The 17,243-nt window shown below is 42.8% G+C and overlaps 2 protein-coding genes across 3 annotated transcripts in view; one reads left to right on the top strand and one right to left on the bottom strand.

The window, feature by feature from the left end:
• GNAZ (G protein subunit alpha z) overlaps window positions 1-12,097 on the top strand; it is a 113,115-nt gene extending 101,018 nt beyond the window's left edge. For both annotated transcript variants that reach the window (XM_018557408.1, XM_018557407.1), the window contains exon 3: window positions 11,049-12,097. In XM_018557408.1, the coding sequence (XP_018412910.1) occupies window positions 11,049-11,393 (345 nt within the window). In that variant the 3' untranslated portion in view covers window positions 11,394-12,097. The remainder of the gene's footprint in view (window positions 1-11,048) is intronic.
• Window positions 1-17,243, bottom strand: part of RSPH14 (radial spoke head 14 homolog) — a 156,948-nt gene that overhangs the window by 118,670 nt on the left and 21,035 nt on the right. The window lies entirely within an intron of this gene.

The raw sequence follows: 17,243 nt of genomic DNA, 5'->3' as shown, positions 1-17,243 counted from the left end.
GGCAAGGGGGAGGGAGCGTAGCGGCTAAGGGAAATCATGCAAAAGGGGAGGGGGGGGGGACTCACAAGACCGCTGTCACAGGGGGGCCCAGGCCCACATTAGGTATAGGGGACAGAGACCCGTATGTAGAACCCTGATTCGCCAACGTAGAGGCGGAAAAATTTTAGACTTAGGGGGGAGGGATGGGGAGGAGATCGGGGTACGAATGGAGTATGTGTCGGGGCTCTAATATCAATTGAATAAACCTAGCAAATTTCTGGCGAAGGCACTTAAAACCAAACAAACCATTACGTACATAGCTAAAGTCAAAACCAAAACAGGGGCTATCGTACACTCCACAACTGAAATCGCAGAGACATTTCATTTATTTCAGATGATGCCTATTGAGATACCTAGGATCTTTTTTCAAATTTTACAGAAAGTCGTATCTAAATATGTATGGCAGAATGGTAGACACAGAATATCCGGGAAGATCTTGAGCAGGGCGAGACAGGAGGGAGGCTTAGCCCACCCAGACTTCAGGACATATCATATGGCGGCCCAATTAGTAAGAATAGTAGATTGGACATTCGGGTTGGGACAGAAAAGCTGGGCGTTGATAGAGACAGTACATAGCGAGACCCTTCTTTCGGGTATAATCTGGATACCACCATCCAAAAGATGCCTGTCGCCAAACACACTACCATTAACGATTTCAACTATGAGGACATGGGACCGGTTATACCGGAGACTTGGATGGTTGTATAACTCGATCTTAATACCGCTAATAGGGAATGAATACTTCCCTCCAGGAAGAGAAGATCCTGCCTTTGTAAAGTGGAGTGGGTCACCCAATTTAAAAGTAAAGGACACTATGTCAGGAAAAGGAACATGTTCTCTTTTAGAACTTAGAGAGAAGTGGGGGCCATATCCCCTAGACTGGTGGAGACATCAGCAAATCCTGCATTTTATGCAAACTTTACCTAAACCTCTGAGAACAGAGAATGACCTAACGGAACTAGAAACCATTCTGGGAGCCTCAATGGCACCAAAGCACCCCCTCTCACTTTTTTATAAATTTATAAACATGAAGGAAAATAGTGCATCCCCTATATATCTAGATAAATGGGAAAAGGAATTCAACCGAAAGCTTACACAAGAAGAGGAAAGGAAAATGTTACGCTTAGTCACATCAACATCCATCGACACCAATACACTTGAGACAAACTATAAATTGATATCACGGTGGTACAATGTCCCACAGAAACTACACAGGATACATAATACAAACGATCCACTCTGCTGGCGGCGGTGTGGAGAGGTTGGATCTTATGCACATATCTGGTGGGAGTGTCCTAAGATTAGAACATACTGGGAAATAGTTAGGGAGATCATTAAACAAATATGTGACGTACAGATTCCCATAGATCCCTGGACATGTTTATTCCATCTCACAGAGGACTCAGAAAGGGGATATAAGAGATCACTAATACCCCACATGCTAAATGCAGCTAAATCACTGATTCCGAGATATTGGGGAACAGACGGAATCCCCTCTATACCGGAATGGTTCGCCAAACTAGACTCAACTAGGTTGATGGTTGAGCTAGTGATGACGAAACAAGATAAATATGAGTTATTTCTCAAGACGTGGGGAAAGTGGCAAGAATTTAAAGAATCAGAAGCATACTGTATTCTTGTAAACTAGAAGGGATCGATCAAGGAGTAAGAAGTAAGGAATATTAACCAACTATAGAGGTAGGGGAAACTTAAAGGGAATAGGAAGAGAGGCCATGGAAGTAAAGATTGTAAATAGCAGAGCCTTGGGAGGGAGGGGGGGGAGATACAAGGGGGGGGTGTATGGGAATCGAGATAGAGTAGAGAAAGGTAATATAGGGATGTCCCAGGAGGGTTAGTCAGAAGGGGTAGAATCGAGAACAGGAGGGGAGTTGAAGGACTAGACCCACAGAGAGGTATAAGGATTGGTTTTTAGTGGGTAAAGGGAGGGTAGGGAGGGGGGAGTGAAGAGTAGGGTATTAGAGGGGGAGCAAACACGGAAAGATAGGGGGTTCCCCTAGGATTTTGTCACATGTAATGCACAGACACAAAGAGATGTCACGTTAGGGATACATTTAGCAACTCTTATGTAGAAGAAGAAATGCGGTACAGCACTTATAAATCACTAGATAAATAAATCAATAGTGTTTATACGTACACATATCTACACATAGCTATCACACCTATATTAAGATAGGAACTACAACTTCATACACACAAATATAAAGCATCCTCAAAAGGGAGCATAAGAAACTACAGCACATAGGGAGTAGGAACGAGGGGGGGAAAGGGAGAGGGGGGGAATTTAAGGAACTTAAAGGGGGACCTCTCATATGGATCTAGTACAGGAGGATAGTGAAGACCTCTCTCTGGGAATATAGGGATATTGAAGGTAGTAAAGTGATACAAACGGATTGTATGGGTGAAATGACAGAGGGCGATATGTAAATGCGGACGAATGGAAGAGATAGAGTATTTAAGTTGTGTTTGAAATGATTGTTAATTTGTTTGAATTGTTACATGTTAAAATGGAATAAAGATTTAATACACACAAAAAAACAACTTCCTGTCTATGTTGTGACTGGTGGTTAATTACCATAACCACAAAATGATCATGCCTAGATGTCTGAAAATGAATGCCTGCTCCTGACTGATATACAAAGCAGTCTAACCGAATACAATAGAAAAAATCACCTTGCTGATGATTTCACTGAATAGACATAGCTTAAGGTAGCCATACACAGCTTAAACTTTGGCCAATTTCTGCTGAATCTGCCAAAACTCGAGCCGTGGGTGGCCCAGTCAGCACCACCCTGCTTAACAAACTTTGAAAAATCCAAGAGCCTAGTGGAAAATTGTTGGCTCAACAGCAACTACATCCAATCAGATGCAGACACTGTTTGGAAATTCAGACAGCTGTGGGTGCTAGCTGCTTAGCATGGTTGGAGAAATCGACTCAATGAGAGAAATCAAAGTGTTTTTATATATCTAGCGTAACTGCTGACTACTAGAGAAATCACCTAGCTGACAATTTAACTGGATAGACACAACTACCTGTGTGACTGATGACCACTAGAGAATGGCACCTAGCTAATCAAATATCTGGATAGACACAACTACCTGTGTGGCTGATGGCCACTAGAGAATGGCACCAAGCTGACAATTTACTGGAGAGACATAACTAAATGTCTAATTGATGACCATGGGATATACAAACCTCATTATCTGATCATTGGACAAGCACACCGAACTACCTGAATGTTGACCACTGCATAGAAACAAATAGTCAACCAATAGGTACAATCACTCATAATGGTTACTGCACTTATCATTATAATACACGTTTCTTCAATTGTAGCTTCCTACAGCTGCAAATTGTGGAAACATTTGTGTGTGTGGGTGTTGGCATGTGTGATAGTGCTGCAGTTGAGCGCAGATAAGAATATAAGTAATTTCTTGTGTATGGTGCATTTACAATGTTCTTTGTTGCATATACCATCACAGGGGCATTTTGGAACAATCTCCAGATTCAGGGCCTTTTCACACCATATGCAGTGTGTTCCGGCCACGTTCTGGCCGTAACGCACTGCATCGCATTGCGGCCGGCTCAGTATTTCGTGGGGCCGGAGGGGGTGTGGCTGGTCATTGAAGTGAATGTCACCATCCGTAGCCACGCCCTCCGGCCGCAATGCGATCACCCGCATGGGATCGCAAGGCACATTGTGCCTGCGGACCGGTGCGATAGAGTGCTTGTAGCATTTTGATTGCACCAGACCACATCGCAGGCACAATGTGCCTTGCGATCCCGTGCGGGCGATCGCATTGCGGCTGGAGGGCGTGGCTACGGTGCCAGTCTGAAGACACATTTTACACATTTAGTTTAAAATGCTCAGGCACTAAAGAAGTGGCTATCTATGTCTACTACCCACCAAATAGTATGTATGCCCTGTACTGGTTTCAGAGAGATTAACAGTGCCAGTTTAAACCAAACCCTTTGCCGCACTGCCTTTTATTATCTATTCTATAACATTAAATCTGTGATGTGCATACAGACTCCCTTGTGTGCCCCCACTCAGTGACTCTGGCTTTACATTCCAGCTGCGCTATGACAGCTTGTATTTATCTGTCTCCACCAGGACACAACCTTTATCTTCTATGTTCCAGGGAGAAAAATCTGTTGTTTACACTCTACTTTGCGGAAATGCAGTAATCTGCTGCCTCATGCAAAGTCTAGCCATCGATGTGAAGGTTACAGGTAAAGAAAGACAAATGGGTTTATATAGACGCTGTCATTCAGTGGATTCCAGTGGGAGCAATGAGGCTACCCAACTTGCCCCAGCATTATAGGAACAGTACCAGTAATAATGGACAGCTATTATACTACAACCAAAGGGAGACATATACAGTATGCTACTCAGTATTAAGAAACTGAAGTTAGTTACATTAAAACAAAAATGTATGTACAGCATTCTCTCGTAGCTGCTTGAATACAACAGTCAGCAATGGAAGATTCCTCCATCCCTGCTGTTTAGCGTGGATGAGAAGATTGAGTGATTAACTAGAAAACATTTCTATGCAGCCTAAAGCTGGCCATACACCTCAATTTTAAGCCATGGCTGGGCCTGTTCGGGCCCGAGTGTTGTCTGGCCCAATAGAGCCTGTTTGGGCCCAATATAATTTTTCTGGTTAAGTGTAGATGGAGGAATCTGTTGCACCTTTTCCATCCGACAACAGAAAATCTGCAGATAATTGTAAGGTGTATGGCCAGCTTTAGTCTCCCTGCAAAGTCCCACAAATAGCTGTTTACTGAAGTGAATGCACTAATAGGAGCTTCTTGTGATGGTGTGGTAACTATGCTGCACTGCTCCTCAGAAGTGCAGCTTTAGAGCAGAGTTGCCATTCTCATCTAGGCTGTGCCTGCTTTCACTACAATGGGGTGAGAAAATGTTGCAGCATTGTCACTGATTATTCACAAGTCAGTTGGTTTGTCAATCAGCACCTGGGAGGGGGAACATGTGAGACAATGAGGAAGGATTTGGCTCAGCCAGGGGAGGTAAAAGGTAGCTTTTGTGTTGACTTTGTGACGGTTGTGCTTCACATAGTATTTGGATTTGGTACTTGTTTAGACCGTCATTTAGCTGTACAATTGAAGGAGAACTATGAGGCGAGTGCTTTTCACTCACCTCATAGTTCTAGCCGACCTGTGACAATGAGACTGTCACAGGTCGGCCCATTAGATCGGGAGGTGAGCCAACACATACCGGCGTTCGCTCACCTCTCGATCCTGTCACGGCTCTCTGCCGTGACAGGGGGAGGGGCTGGATTCCCCCCTCCCTGCTCCGCCAGCGCTGACTGGCGGAACGGACGGGGAGGGGGCGGGTACAGCTGGCTCTGCCTCTAGATAGGCAGATCCAGCTGTCAGTCACACAGCTGGGCGGATCCAGACATAATTGTCGGGATCCGCTTCAGCTGCGGCGTCTCAGTATACCGCGAGCAGCAGCTGGCTATACTGAGCCTAGGGTGACGGGAGGACGTTAGTTTGTGTCCTCCCTTTACCCTAAGGAGAACCACGGGGAAAAGCCCTAACCCCATAGTTCTCCTTTAAGTTTGTTTTTAAAAAAAGCAACAATAATGCTGGCAACCATAACAACACTGGAACCATTCAGTATACTGTGTACAAAACACCCTCAGAAATGTAATTGCCTTATCATCTGATCATATGAATGGTTCACTGCTTGTCCCACAACACACACCATCTTTTAAAAAAAAAAACCAATAACTTTATTTCTAGTGTACAAACTGTGCAATCCATTCAAGTCCCCACACAACAGTGTGGTGTACTGCACTCTGGTGCGCTCCACCCCAGATGACACCTGCGCTGTCATGTGAACTGGGAAAATAGAAAACCACTGTTGTCTATGTGCCCTAGCGGTGACTAGTGTTCTGTGGTTGCTAAAAAACCGCCAGTCCTCAAATAAGGTGTGAACGTGCCCTAAAGCTGCCAATGACAATCACTGCTGAATATTTACTTAGGCATTAGAAAGGCCTATGCTCTAATGCATAACATAAAACAAGTGTTTAGAAGGCATGTCCACTTGTCTTGTAACATCTATGGACAGAGCTATAGGTGTCTGACTAGTGCCATTAGAGATGACAACATAGTTTAAGATTACACAGAATATATATATATAGATCTATATATATCTGTTGTACAGTATGCTTAGCAAAATAGCTAAAATGATGAAAACCAGAGATAGGGAGCTAAATGACCCAGGACTGAAAGCAAAAGTAGGTAGAAGTCTGATCTTTTGTCACATCTGATGAAAAGACCTGCCAGGCATGGCTTGCAAGCAATTGAAGCATTCCATGTGGTCAGCTGTGTGAGGATTAATCCATAAGTGATGTGTTCTGCACATTTGTGCTGTATCTGAAATGTTCATAGGAGAATAGGCAGATTTCTCAGTGCCCGTCTTTGGTTGTGAGAGATCTGCCTATGTATAGATAACTGGACTGTATAGTATATGATCAGTCATATGAAAGGAAAATTCCACCTTTTGCAAAAAATAATAAATGCACACTTCATAAGAGGAAAAAATGTGCATTTTTTTCTATAGGACCTAGTAAAGCATTGCACTTGCAATCAGCAGATCGCGGATAAAATGGTCTGGCTTCTGCAGACTTGTTCTCCTGTCCGTGTCTATACCGGACATGCAGTAACATGGATGGGAGCAAGTGTCAATGGACTACAACTGCAATGTATCCCTATGGGGATGTGGATGTAAGCAGACGTGACACATCTGGATCTGTTCAGGTTTGTCAGACTGAATGCAAAAAGTCTGCTGTTACTGACCTGACTGAACGTGGGCAGACGTCTGTTTGCATCCGGGCGCTCATAGGAATTACACTGGTCTGATTGTCCTTCACCACATGATGGAGAAAAAAATCTGAACAGACACAGTTGTCACATATCCTTTTCTGTTCTGATCTGACGCAGCAGGAGACCTGTCTATGGACCCTTTGCTGAGAATGGAGAGGACCCATGTGAAAGGGGCCTTAGAAGAACAGGTCAGCAATTGCAGCCTCCAGACTTGACTGTAATAACATAAATTATATGCACTATATTGATAAAACACATTCCTGTAACATCCGTGGTCAAACAGTTGCAAACAGTATGTTATAAGTTTTTTGTAGCATGTCAGTGGTCAAAGTTCTCCAGGTAATCTTTTTCTTGGGTGCTGGATCACATTTTACAAAACAATACAAAATAAAGTCCCCTACACACAAGCATCATCATAATTCAATTTGCACATTTTAGGTTAAATATGGAGGTTTTTGATGCATGCATTTACAAATAAATGTGAAATCACAGTGCTGGGACCTCTGCAAGGTGTGATCCCTACCTCTAAATTACAAAAATTCCCCAGCTCTTAGTCCAGCTAGTCAGCCACATTGCTGCATAAAGGAAGATGAAGCTACCTTTAGTTAAACCCAGAGCTGTAGTTAGCTCCTTTTGCGCCCGAGGGAAGAACAAAAAAAGTGCCCCCCACACACACACGTGTGGCGTCATGTAATGTCATGTGCCCAGCCTCCAGGATGTGTTTTTTTATTATTAATTTATTTTTTATTATTTTTTATTTCTGTATTATTTATTTTTATTTTTTTACTGTTGGGGGGGGTTTCGGGGCAATATTTGGGGTCTAAACAGCCCCTTCATATTTCCCTTTTAAAATAGAAAAATAAATTTAGGGCACAACGTACTCCATCTCTTTTTCTGCAGACTCTGGTATAAATGAATGGAAAGTACAGAGGCTTCCCATTCATTCAGAAAATATTTACTATCATCCAGTTTCTGAATGGGGAGAATCCTCTGTACTTAGTGCTACTACCCATTCAGAAACTCATGAATGAAGAGGAAGTGATGTAAAGCACATACATAGTACTATGTGTCCCCAGTTATTTACAAACACTGGAGTGATCAGCTGATTGCTCCAGTGTTTGCTCTGCACACAGAGGATTGGTACATATCACTGATATGTACAGATCCTACACTGCTCAGCCACACACAGGGGCGACACAGCCTGCAGCTTTTGTTCTGGATCATACGCGACGATTAAAATGCTTTTACTGCTCATCAGTTTAGTGTTATCAGTGATTAATGGCTCTAAAATTATTGTCCTCACTCTGACGTTTGCGGCGATATACAACATGTGTTGCACAATAGGAGCAATTGTCGTTTTCACACGTAGGCGCACCTGATGCATATCTGCGTGTGTATGTGGGGTATGGTGGGGACTTTTTTAAAAATTTGTTTTCTTTTTTATTTTTTTTATGATTCTTTATATTGGCTATCACATAGAAGCCCCCTATGTGATAGCCAATATACATGACAGGTCCTCGTTATGGAGACATCAGGGGTCTCCAAGACCCCTAATGTCAACTAGGAACCCCCTGAGAAGCTGATGAAGCAGATATCTGCTTCATCAGCTTCTGTAGCTCGAGAGTGACACTGAATGCAGGAAGTGATGTAATGTACATCACTTCCTGCATTCGGGGACTGAGAGTGGTTCAAAGAGAGATCGTATACTGAACTCCCTTTGATCTCCTGTCACAGAGCCCTGCTGGTCCCGGCCGCATCGGGCACAGCGGATCTCGGGACCGGCAACGGCAGTGACAGCTTCTGATACAAGTGATCGAGCGTCTCCAGAGACGCCCAATCGCTTGAATGTAAAGCTCTCGGCCGGCCGTTGTAATTAAGCTGCTCTTCGGGCTCCACCGTCCTCTCGTCACAGACAAGCGGACGAGTGGATTTTTCAAGCCCTGTATATATATATACAGTATATCTCGGATAGTATAGAGGTATGGACCACAGGTGTCTTGATAAAGCAGTGTGGCTTCACAGGTATGTGCAAATGTATGCAACAAATACCTCTGTTTTGAACCTAAAATGCTAGAACAATTTAAACATGCTTTTATGTGCTGATTTGCTGAAGATTATGCTAGGGAATTTTTGTATTGTTCTATAGATTGCCCTGCTCATGTGCACCTTTTTCAATTGCTGTTTGTAAACTGATCTGGGCAGTTGTAAATGTTACTTTGCTAGAGGACCCATTCCAATCAGACTCTGAAAGTGAGAGATTGCAAGCAACTTGCACTGGGTATATTTGGGAATTTCTCCTCAGCATTGCAAACGGGGGTTCTCACGTTGACTGGGAATAAGCTCAGGTTTGGACTGAACCTGACCTCCTCCGAACCCAGAAGCATCTTTGGGCCACCCGCCCTATCAGCTGTGGGCCTGGGCATTCCTCGGCCTGTGGCTGCACATAATCAGAGGGGTGGGGTGCTGGTTCTGACATCATTGATTTTTTTTTTATGACCACGTGACCTTATTAGATCAATATAATTTACTAAATATAGCCGTGCGGCCCCTCTGCTTCCATGCAGCTTTGGGCTGTTAATTCCCCAGTTGCAGCTTAGGCACCAGCAGAAGGAGTTTCCTTACATGTTCCCAAGAGCTCAGGTTGGGACTGGGTGCAGTCTGAACCTGAGCACATCCCTACTAAGGACTGGGGTGGACTGGTTTATTACAACATTGCCTGCGCTAAAACCTACAGAGATGGTAGGATGTGCATTTGAATGTTTCATTATAAATACACACAGTATGTAAGTTTGTGACAGTCTGTATCTCAGTGAGATACCATTGCATTGATTAATGTTATACCGTATATGATCACTTTACATGTACTCTACATATTTGAGAACTGTGTGGATAGTTCAAACCTTGACCATCCTGCTGGCAGAGATTTACCTTCTGTATATACCAGACAACATCCCACACCTACCCATTTCAGTGGTTAGCCGGGCATTCATCCCTTTCTCTTTCTTGTATGTGAAAAATTGAAACAAGAAGCAACTCACGAGCAGACCAAGAGATTGCAATTCCTGGAATTTTTTGGTTTGTGTGCTAATTACTATTAGCTGTGGCAGTACCCACACCAAGCAGTGTAGAGAGCATGTAGAGAGCATGTCCACAGTAAATGCAATGACTCCGTCTAAACTCCTGCCAATAGCACAGCACTGGAAGAACATCTAGGAGAACATCACTTATCCCCATGTTGCATGGTGTTGATTCTCCCTCCCTCTGCTCTCGCTATTTCTTTCTCTCAGGCCTCACAGATCACTTACCTCCTGTTAATTAATATTGGTGTACAGGCTAATTAAAATTTTTACATTGCTGTCCATGTGGGGTATTCAGCTGGGAACGTCCACGACACACGTTCCTCTCATGAGGTCTAGTTCCTATCCCCATGGCAACCGCAGTGATGGCTACATCTCGCTGCTGATGTTTTCTAGACAGTCTGGCCCAATACTTACATTTAAAGGGCCAGAAACTGCATGAGCTGGCTTTTTATAAAATAAATTGTTTTTTAGCAGCAACAAATGTCTACAGAGATTTTCAAGGTGCGAAGAAATGATTATATTTGAATTCAGATGGGGGACCTACCTAGATAAGGGCTCTCTTCTGCTAATAAAATGAAACCGCATTATGACATTATCTTTTGCCAGGTTTAGACTGTAGCAGTAGTTGTTTTTATGTCACAATATTAAGTGGAGCTTTTGTATAGATTTAGAAGGCCACCTCTGTGTATAAACCAATAGCCATAATTGTCTATCATGCAAAGCTGTCCATGCATTTTCAAAGCTAGTCAGTTTTCAGTAAAAGATCTAACCAATGAAAAATGTTTACATTCAGAATTCATATACCCTGCGTAGTGCGTATATCATAGTCAGCGCCGGCTGGAAAGGTAAGTATTAAACAGATAGAACATAGAGTGCATGTGATTACTTTTATTGTGCTAGTGACAGGGCCTCTTTATTTCCTGAGAAAGGTTTCTATATTATGCCTAAATAACCCCTTTAACAGCGATTTCCTAAACAAAATGATATCATATGATATTGTTTTAAACCCCGATCTAGTTTTGTCATCCTAACACCTCTTTTTCTTTTATCTTCAGAGCCGTATGGCAGAAAGCCTTCGTCTGTTCGACTCTATCTGCAACAACAATTGGTTCATAAACACTTCCCTTATCCTGTTCCTCAACAAGAAGGACCTCTTAGCTGAGAAGATCCGACGCATCCCTCTCACCGTCTGCTTTCCCGATTATAAGGGACAGAACACGTATGAGGAAGCAGCAGTCTACATTCAGCGTCAGTTTGAGGACTTAAATCGCAACAAGGAGACCAAGGAGATTTATTCACACTTCACCTGCGCTACGGACACCAGCAACATTCAGTTTGTTTTTGACGCAGTGACAGATGTTATTATCCAGAACAATCTAAAATACATTGGCCTGTGCTAAGTATTTCTCCTGGAGCCAGCACAGCAAACAGGGCATGTCCTCAAACACGAGAGCCATTGCCAGGGGGGAAAAAAACGTAAAACACTAACAAAGGGTGAGGTTATACACAGAAGTTCCCCACATACTGCACTGAAAAGCCCGCAGTGAACCCCTCACCCACACAAACTCTTCATTCTGACAATGGAAGGCGATTATGTCTGGGTTTCTTCAAGCTGATGACATGTCTGATATTCCTGGTATTGGGACCAAGAATAGGGGCCATGTCCTTTGCTCCCTGTATTCAGTATGTGTGGTGTGCGTGTGTGTGGATGTACCTTGTGCTCGACTGGTGTCTGATGTGGTCGTATTCTGAAGAAGATCTCTTGATTCGAGTGAGATGTTCTGGCTGCCCAGAGGGGATTTAAGTTGTGTCAGGTAAGGAGCTGTCACTGTACTCGCTGGGTTCTGTTAGAAAGGATGCTTTAATGCCAGCACCGAACAAAGAAAAAAAACCAAACGGTTTTGTATTATCCCAGCTATGCCTGGCCCCTCCTGTATGTGCCAAAGCTACACAGGGTACAACAAGACACTGAAATTTGAACGTTGTTGTATACTTGCAATGTACAGCTGCAATACAAGCTTTGCTTATTTGAGTGCAGAATTGGCAAGGGAAGACTCCGTATAAACCAAGGTGACAATCAAAGTTTTTCAACTCCTAAAATGGCCCCCGTCTTGTCTGGAAATCACCTATGTTCTTATATCAGGCCCTATCACCTGTGTTCCAATGACAGCCAGAGCTGTAATTCTGGCTTTCACCTGCTATTATGGCATATGTATACCATGTAGTGGGTGTTTGAAGGACATGTTTCCCCCAGCACTCCTGTAGTTGTTTAAATAGGGGTCTGTGGGAGGAGGGGATACATTTGAGTTACTCTATGGAGGAGTCCTTAGTAGATTGGAGACTCCATTAAACCTGGAAATCCCTTTTAAGACGCTATTTCAGTTGGCTTTTCCAAAAAATACTGGCTATTCAAATGCCATTCTAAACGGCAGTAGCCATATTTCTCTCTGTACGCCAAGAATATCTGTTGTTTGTGTCCCTCATGTCAGGTTAGGTGATAGATCTCTAACCACACAAAAAGGGAAGTGTAGAGATTAAACACAACACAGTGCAGCACAGGGGACTTTAACCTGTGTTTGCCTTACTCTTGCAATGTGTTGGCTAATAAATATGGATGGCATAATTCATGTCTTCGTCACGAATGCAATGACTTGCCCATCCATTACTGCCATTATTTCTAATACACAACCCAGTGTATACAAACGACCTACTAAGAGCATATTATTATTATTATTATTATACAGGATTTATATAGCACCAACAATTTGCGCAGTGCTTTACAATATAAGGAAGACATTACAATCACAATACAATTCAAGACAAGATGGTGAGGGGGGCCCTGCCCCTGAGGGCTTTCAATGTGTAAAGAATAGTGCACAGATCTGAATATATCTAATCTTGAATCTGGTGTGCCCCTGAACACCATTATTTGCTGTTAAGGTTTGCCCTAGGCTTGAGATGACAATTGGCTGATCCTGGCTCAGGTAGACATCAGCCAATTAACTGCTCTTACTGGGAACAACCAATCAGACATTTGTAAAACCAGTTCTGATCACTGCAATGTCTTTCATTGTAAATGGCAGCCCAGCACACTTTTCCAGCATACCTGCATTGCAGTGCAGCGCAACACATGGAGTGTTGTAGTGTGCTGCTTTACTAAAATAGTGCATGGATCGGGTTTGGTGTGTTAGACAGTCTATTCATATTAATGGGCTGCCTTAACACAACACATGGTAACATGTGGCATAACGCATGTTAATACACCGCTATATGGTAACTCCAGCCTGAATAGCAGGACACTGAATAACATATAGCTCCAACTGTAAGTATTTTGACATCCACTGTATAAATAATACAGTTTTAAAGGAAACCTGTGCTGAGAGAAAAAGAAGGCTGCCATCTCTGACGTCTCCTTCTGAAAAACCTAGTTGCCTGGCTGTCATGCGGATCCTCTGATTGTAACACTTTCTAGAGGTGCCCACACACCTTGCGATAATCGTACGATAATCGCGGGAAATCCCGCGCAAGGTGTGTGGAAGGCATGCAACCATTTCTACCGTACGGTCGCACGACTTTTGTCTTTCGAGCATGTTCGAAAACCAGCCGAGAATCGTCCGATTTTCGGCTGGTTTGTAGCATGATCGTGAGAAAGCTGCCGCACGGTCCGGTGTGCGCAAGCGCACACTGCCCGTTCAGCATTGCGGTCATCAGAAAGCCCACCCCTCAGCGGGCAGGCTTGAGATGATCGCAAGTACGATCTGCCTGTCCAAGATAGGCAGATCGTACGTTTTTTTAATTACCTTACAACCATCGCAAGACAAAAGGCTTGCGATGGTTGTAAGGTGTGTGTCCAGCTTAGGTCAGATCCAAATGCAGATCAGGTGTTCTGACTTACTACACTTGTTTAAAATTATATGATTAGCATGACAGCTCACAAGCCATTTTCCCAAGGAGACCTGCGCAAACACCCCCCCCCATATGTTTCTCAACACCATGCACTGAGACGCAGCCCATGACAGTTGCTCAATCCTGGTCAGACTGGGCAACAAAGTCATAGAAAATCAATTTATTTATATATGAGCTGGCTGGCAGTTGTTGGAGGAGAACTTTGCAATTCCATCTGCAATTTCAATTTCCTCCCCTGTTTCTTTCCCATTGACATAAGTACAGGTATGGTCAGAGGGTGCACGAACGTAGAACCACTCTATAGACCCCTTTAAGTGTTGTCATGGTTGTAACCTTTATGCTGCCCTACGCACAGATCCTATTTCGTACCCCTTATATCTATGCCATTAGTAAAATCGAATGCTAGAATGTGCTATTGGAAGAAGCACATTGCTTTATATGCAATTTATCTGTAAAATAATAACTGAACAAGAAAAATACAGCGAGTCCAGTTGCCTTGACTTATTTTTTACAGATATACAATGACCTGGATGAATGAGAACCTTCACAGACACATTTATAGGCAATTGTACTGGTCAAAAAACAAGGGAAAAGAGAGATGGGCTGATCTTCTATAGTGAGTCTTCTGACTCCTGTCTAAATCCCCTGCATATGCTTTCCCCTAGAGTTCATGGGCTGAAATTAGCCATGGATGTTCAGAAATGGCCAATAGAGAGAAACAAAAGAAACAGTAGCAAGAAAAATGATCACAGTTTGTACATTTCAAGGCTGCTCTAGGAACTGGCCTATGAGTGCCATTATAATGAGTACAACCCTGGGTGTTGTAAACCAAATAAGATTTCTCTATGCATCCATAATAAATACTAGTGTGTCTTTAAAGACATGCTACAGCGTTAGAATGATAAAATGTACAGTTGCAAAAGGCTTTGACAACATTATATTAGATGTACACTGGGGCTGCAATGGTTAAGTGTAATTTACAGACAGGCTACCCCCACAAAACTAGAAGCATGTTCTTGAAGTCTGTTCTGCAGCTGCCAACCACTGCAAATATACAAGAATAGCTAGAATCCAAAATGAAGTTGCTTTATGTAATAATCCTGTTTTTTGCTGATATTTGTAGACTACAGAGCCCGTCCTTTACCATTGGCCTTTATTGACATGGTTGGACTTCTTGACTCTTGAAACCTCCATCACTATGGCTGACAACTCTCCATGCAACACATAACTCGTATTTTTTCCTTCTGCCAAGTCCTGCACTTTTTTTTTTAACATAAAGAAAAAAGCAGAACATTTTTAGGACATTTTCGGGAAGCGCTCGACTATTTTTGTTTATAAAGAAACCGAAAAATACACTGGAAACAAATAGAACACTGGCTATTTATTTTGCAAAAAAAGAGAGAGAGATGGAAAATGAAAAGAATCTTTCAGCTTCTGAGTATTTATACTGACAAAGACTTTCTGTGCTAAAATAAATATTTTGGGCAGGTCTGCCATTTTTGTTTTCTTTAAACTGGAGTTGTGCGGTATTAAAGAAGCATCAATGGAGCAATATGAACAATAAAGTTGCCTTTTAATATGGTGACGGGCGCTAAAAGTGGCTTGGCCTGAGATGCATTGGCCTACCATAAAGATGCAGAGTTCCCCTAGTCCAAGGAAGCTGGGCCGCTAATTCTGGATGTCTGTGTGAAATGTGTGTAAATAAGTTGAGAGTGTAAAGCACATCCACTTAGTATGTAAATTATTCCCCTTACAGCTTCATGTGTAACCCAATTCACTTGGTGTACTCCCAAGAACACAATACCCCTAAATGCAGTGTATGACTTCTCTGCCAAGGGCTCAATTCCTCAGGGTCTGTGGGGCCTGCAACACACTATGTACCTGTTACACGGCTTTCCCCAGAGTGCCTTGCAGGCTTCTTTGCCCCTGAAGGCTGATGACACTACAATTTCAAAAAGAAATCTCTACTGGCGAAAGGGAAATAAAGGTTCTGAATGGATCATTTTGTGTTTTCTTCTGTTTTTAAATAAGGAATGTTTTTTTTCAACAAAAAAGTGCTTGTGTGGTTTATCTACAGACCCAAGAATGCTAACAATAAGTCAGTGGTTTCTGTAACATGGATGGTAAGTTTGCTGCAGTCCCCTTATGTCTAAAGAGGGTGGAGATTTATGGAAAAAGACACACAGTTATGTAACATCTATGGACAGCTTTACAGTGAGAATGGCCGCATAACGTGAAGGTCTAAAGTCTATGGGTAGCTTCAAACAGTCCCGCATAATGGTTTTCAGGGGACTAAGTGACTGGACAGGTTAAGAAAACCTTGTCCGGTTGCTACTCTTCCGTTAGGCAGAAAAATAGATATTCGTTCCGATAGACATTGCACTAACAACCTCCACTTATATAGTATCATTTTATAACTTTCCTGGTAAAGCATTTGCACAATGTGTCTAAATACCACTGCACAGCAGATTTATGGTGGTACAGGAGTTTTAACATACACTAAGCCATGGTGTAGGACTTAAAGTGTATTTCCACCTTCCCAACCAAATCAGGATAACACCTACTGTATTTTATATTTGTTACATGTTCCCATTCTCATAGCATAAGCTAAAAACATATTTAAAAATAGCATCTTGCAGTTTAAATTGCTTTTCTTTGAGTAAGGGTTTCTTGGCTTCTTAAAAGTTAAAATGTCTACTTGCTTCTCCTTCTTCTGTAATGTTAGGAGGGGTTGTGAGGGGTCAGGGGCTTCTCCACTGTTTGTTAAAGGAGAACTATTGAGAAAGTAAAATAGTTTGAGCCAGCATGTGACAATGCAGCTGTCACACACCATGTCTGTAGCCCAAGAACTAAGCGATCACAAACCGCTCAAGGCTTCTCCCTGCAGAGAGCAGGGACTGCCAATCACCACTCCCCATTGGGATTCCTCCCTCCCTTCTCTCTGTTCCTCCAGAGCTCATTGGAAAGACAGATAGGGGAGAAGGCGGGCACAGCTGGCTCTGGCTCTAGAGAAGCAATATTGTCGGGATCCTTCCTGGCTGTTGCATGGCTCTGCGCTGCCAGCAAATTGAAGGCAGTAGGCCACTATATGCTGAGTTTGGGCCACAAGAGTACATTAGTAAATAAACTCCTGTGACACAAAAGAGAACTAAAGCCAAATAAAGGTTTGGCCTTGGTTCTCTTTTAATGAAATTAATGAGAGAAACACAATCCTTAAAGGACAGATGACTGTGAAGGTGCTGAGAAAAACCTGGATTCGGTCATGTTGCCTGCTGCAACAAAACACCTAAAAGGTAGGACATATCTTTTGACATATTTTTTGGTATGCTGTTTGAATAGGAACA

The sequence above is a fragment of the Nanorana parkeri genome, unplaced genomic scaffold (assembly GCF_000935625.1).
Source record: "Nanorana parkeri isolate BGI_ZX_2015 unplaced genomic scaffold, ASM93562v1 scaffold282, whole genome shotgun sequence".
Taxonomy (NCBI): domain Eukaryota; kingdom Metazoa; phylum Chordata; class Amphibia; order Anura; family Dicroglossidae; genus Nanorana; species Nanorana parkeri.
The sequence above is the reverse complement of the archived record's forward strand: the minus strand, read 5'-3'. Positions and strand labels throughout refer to the sequence as shown.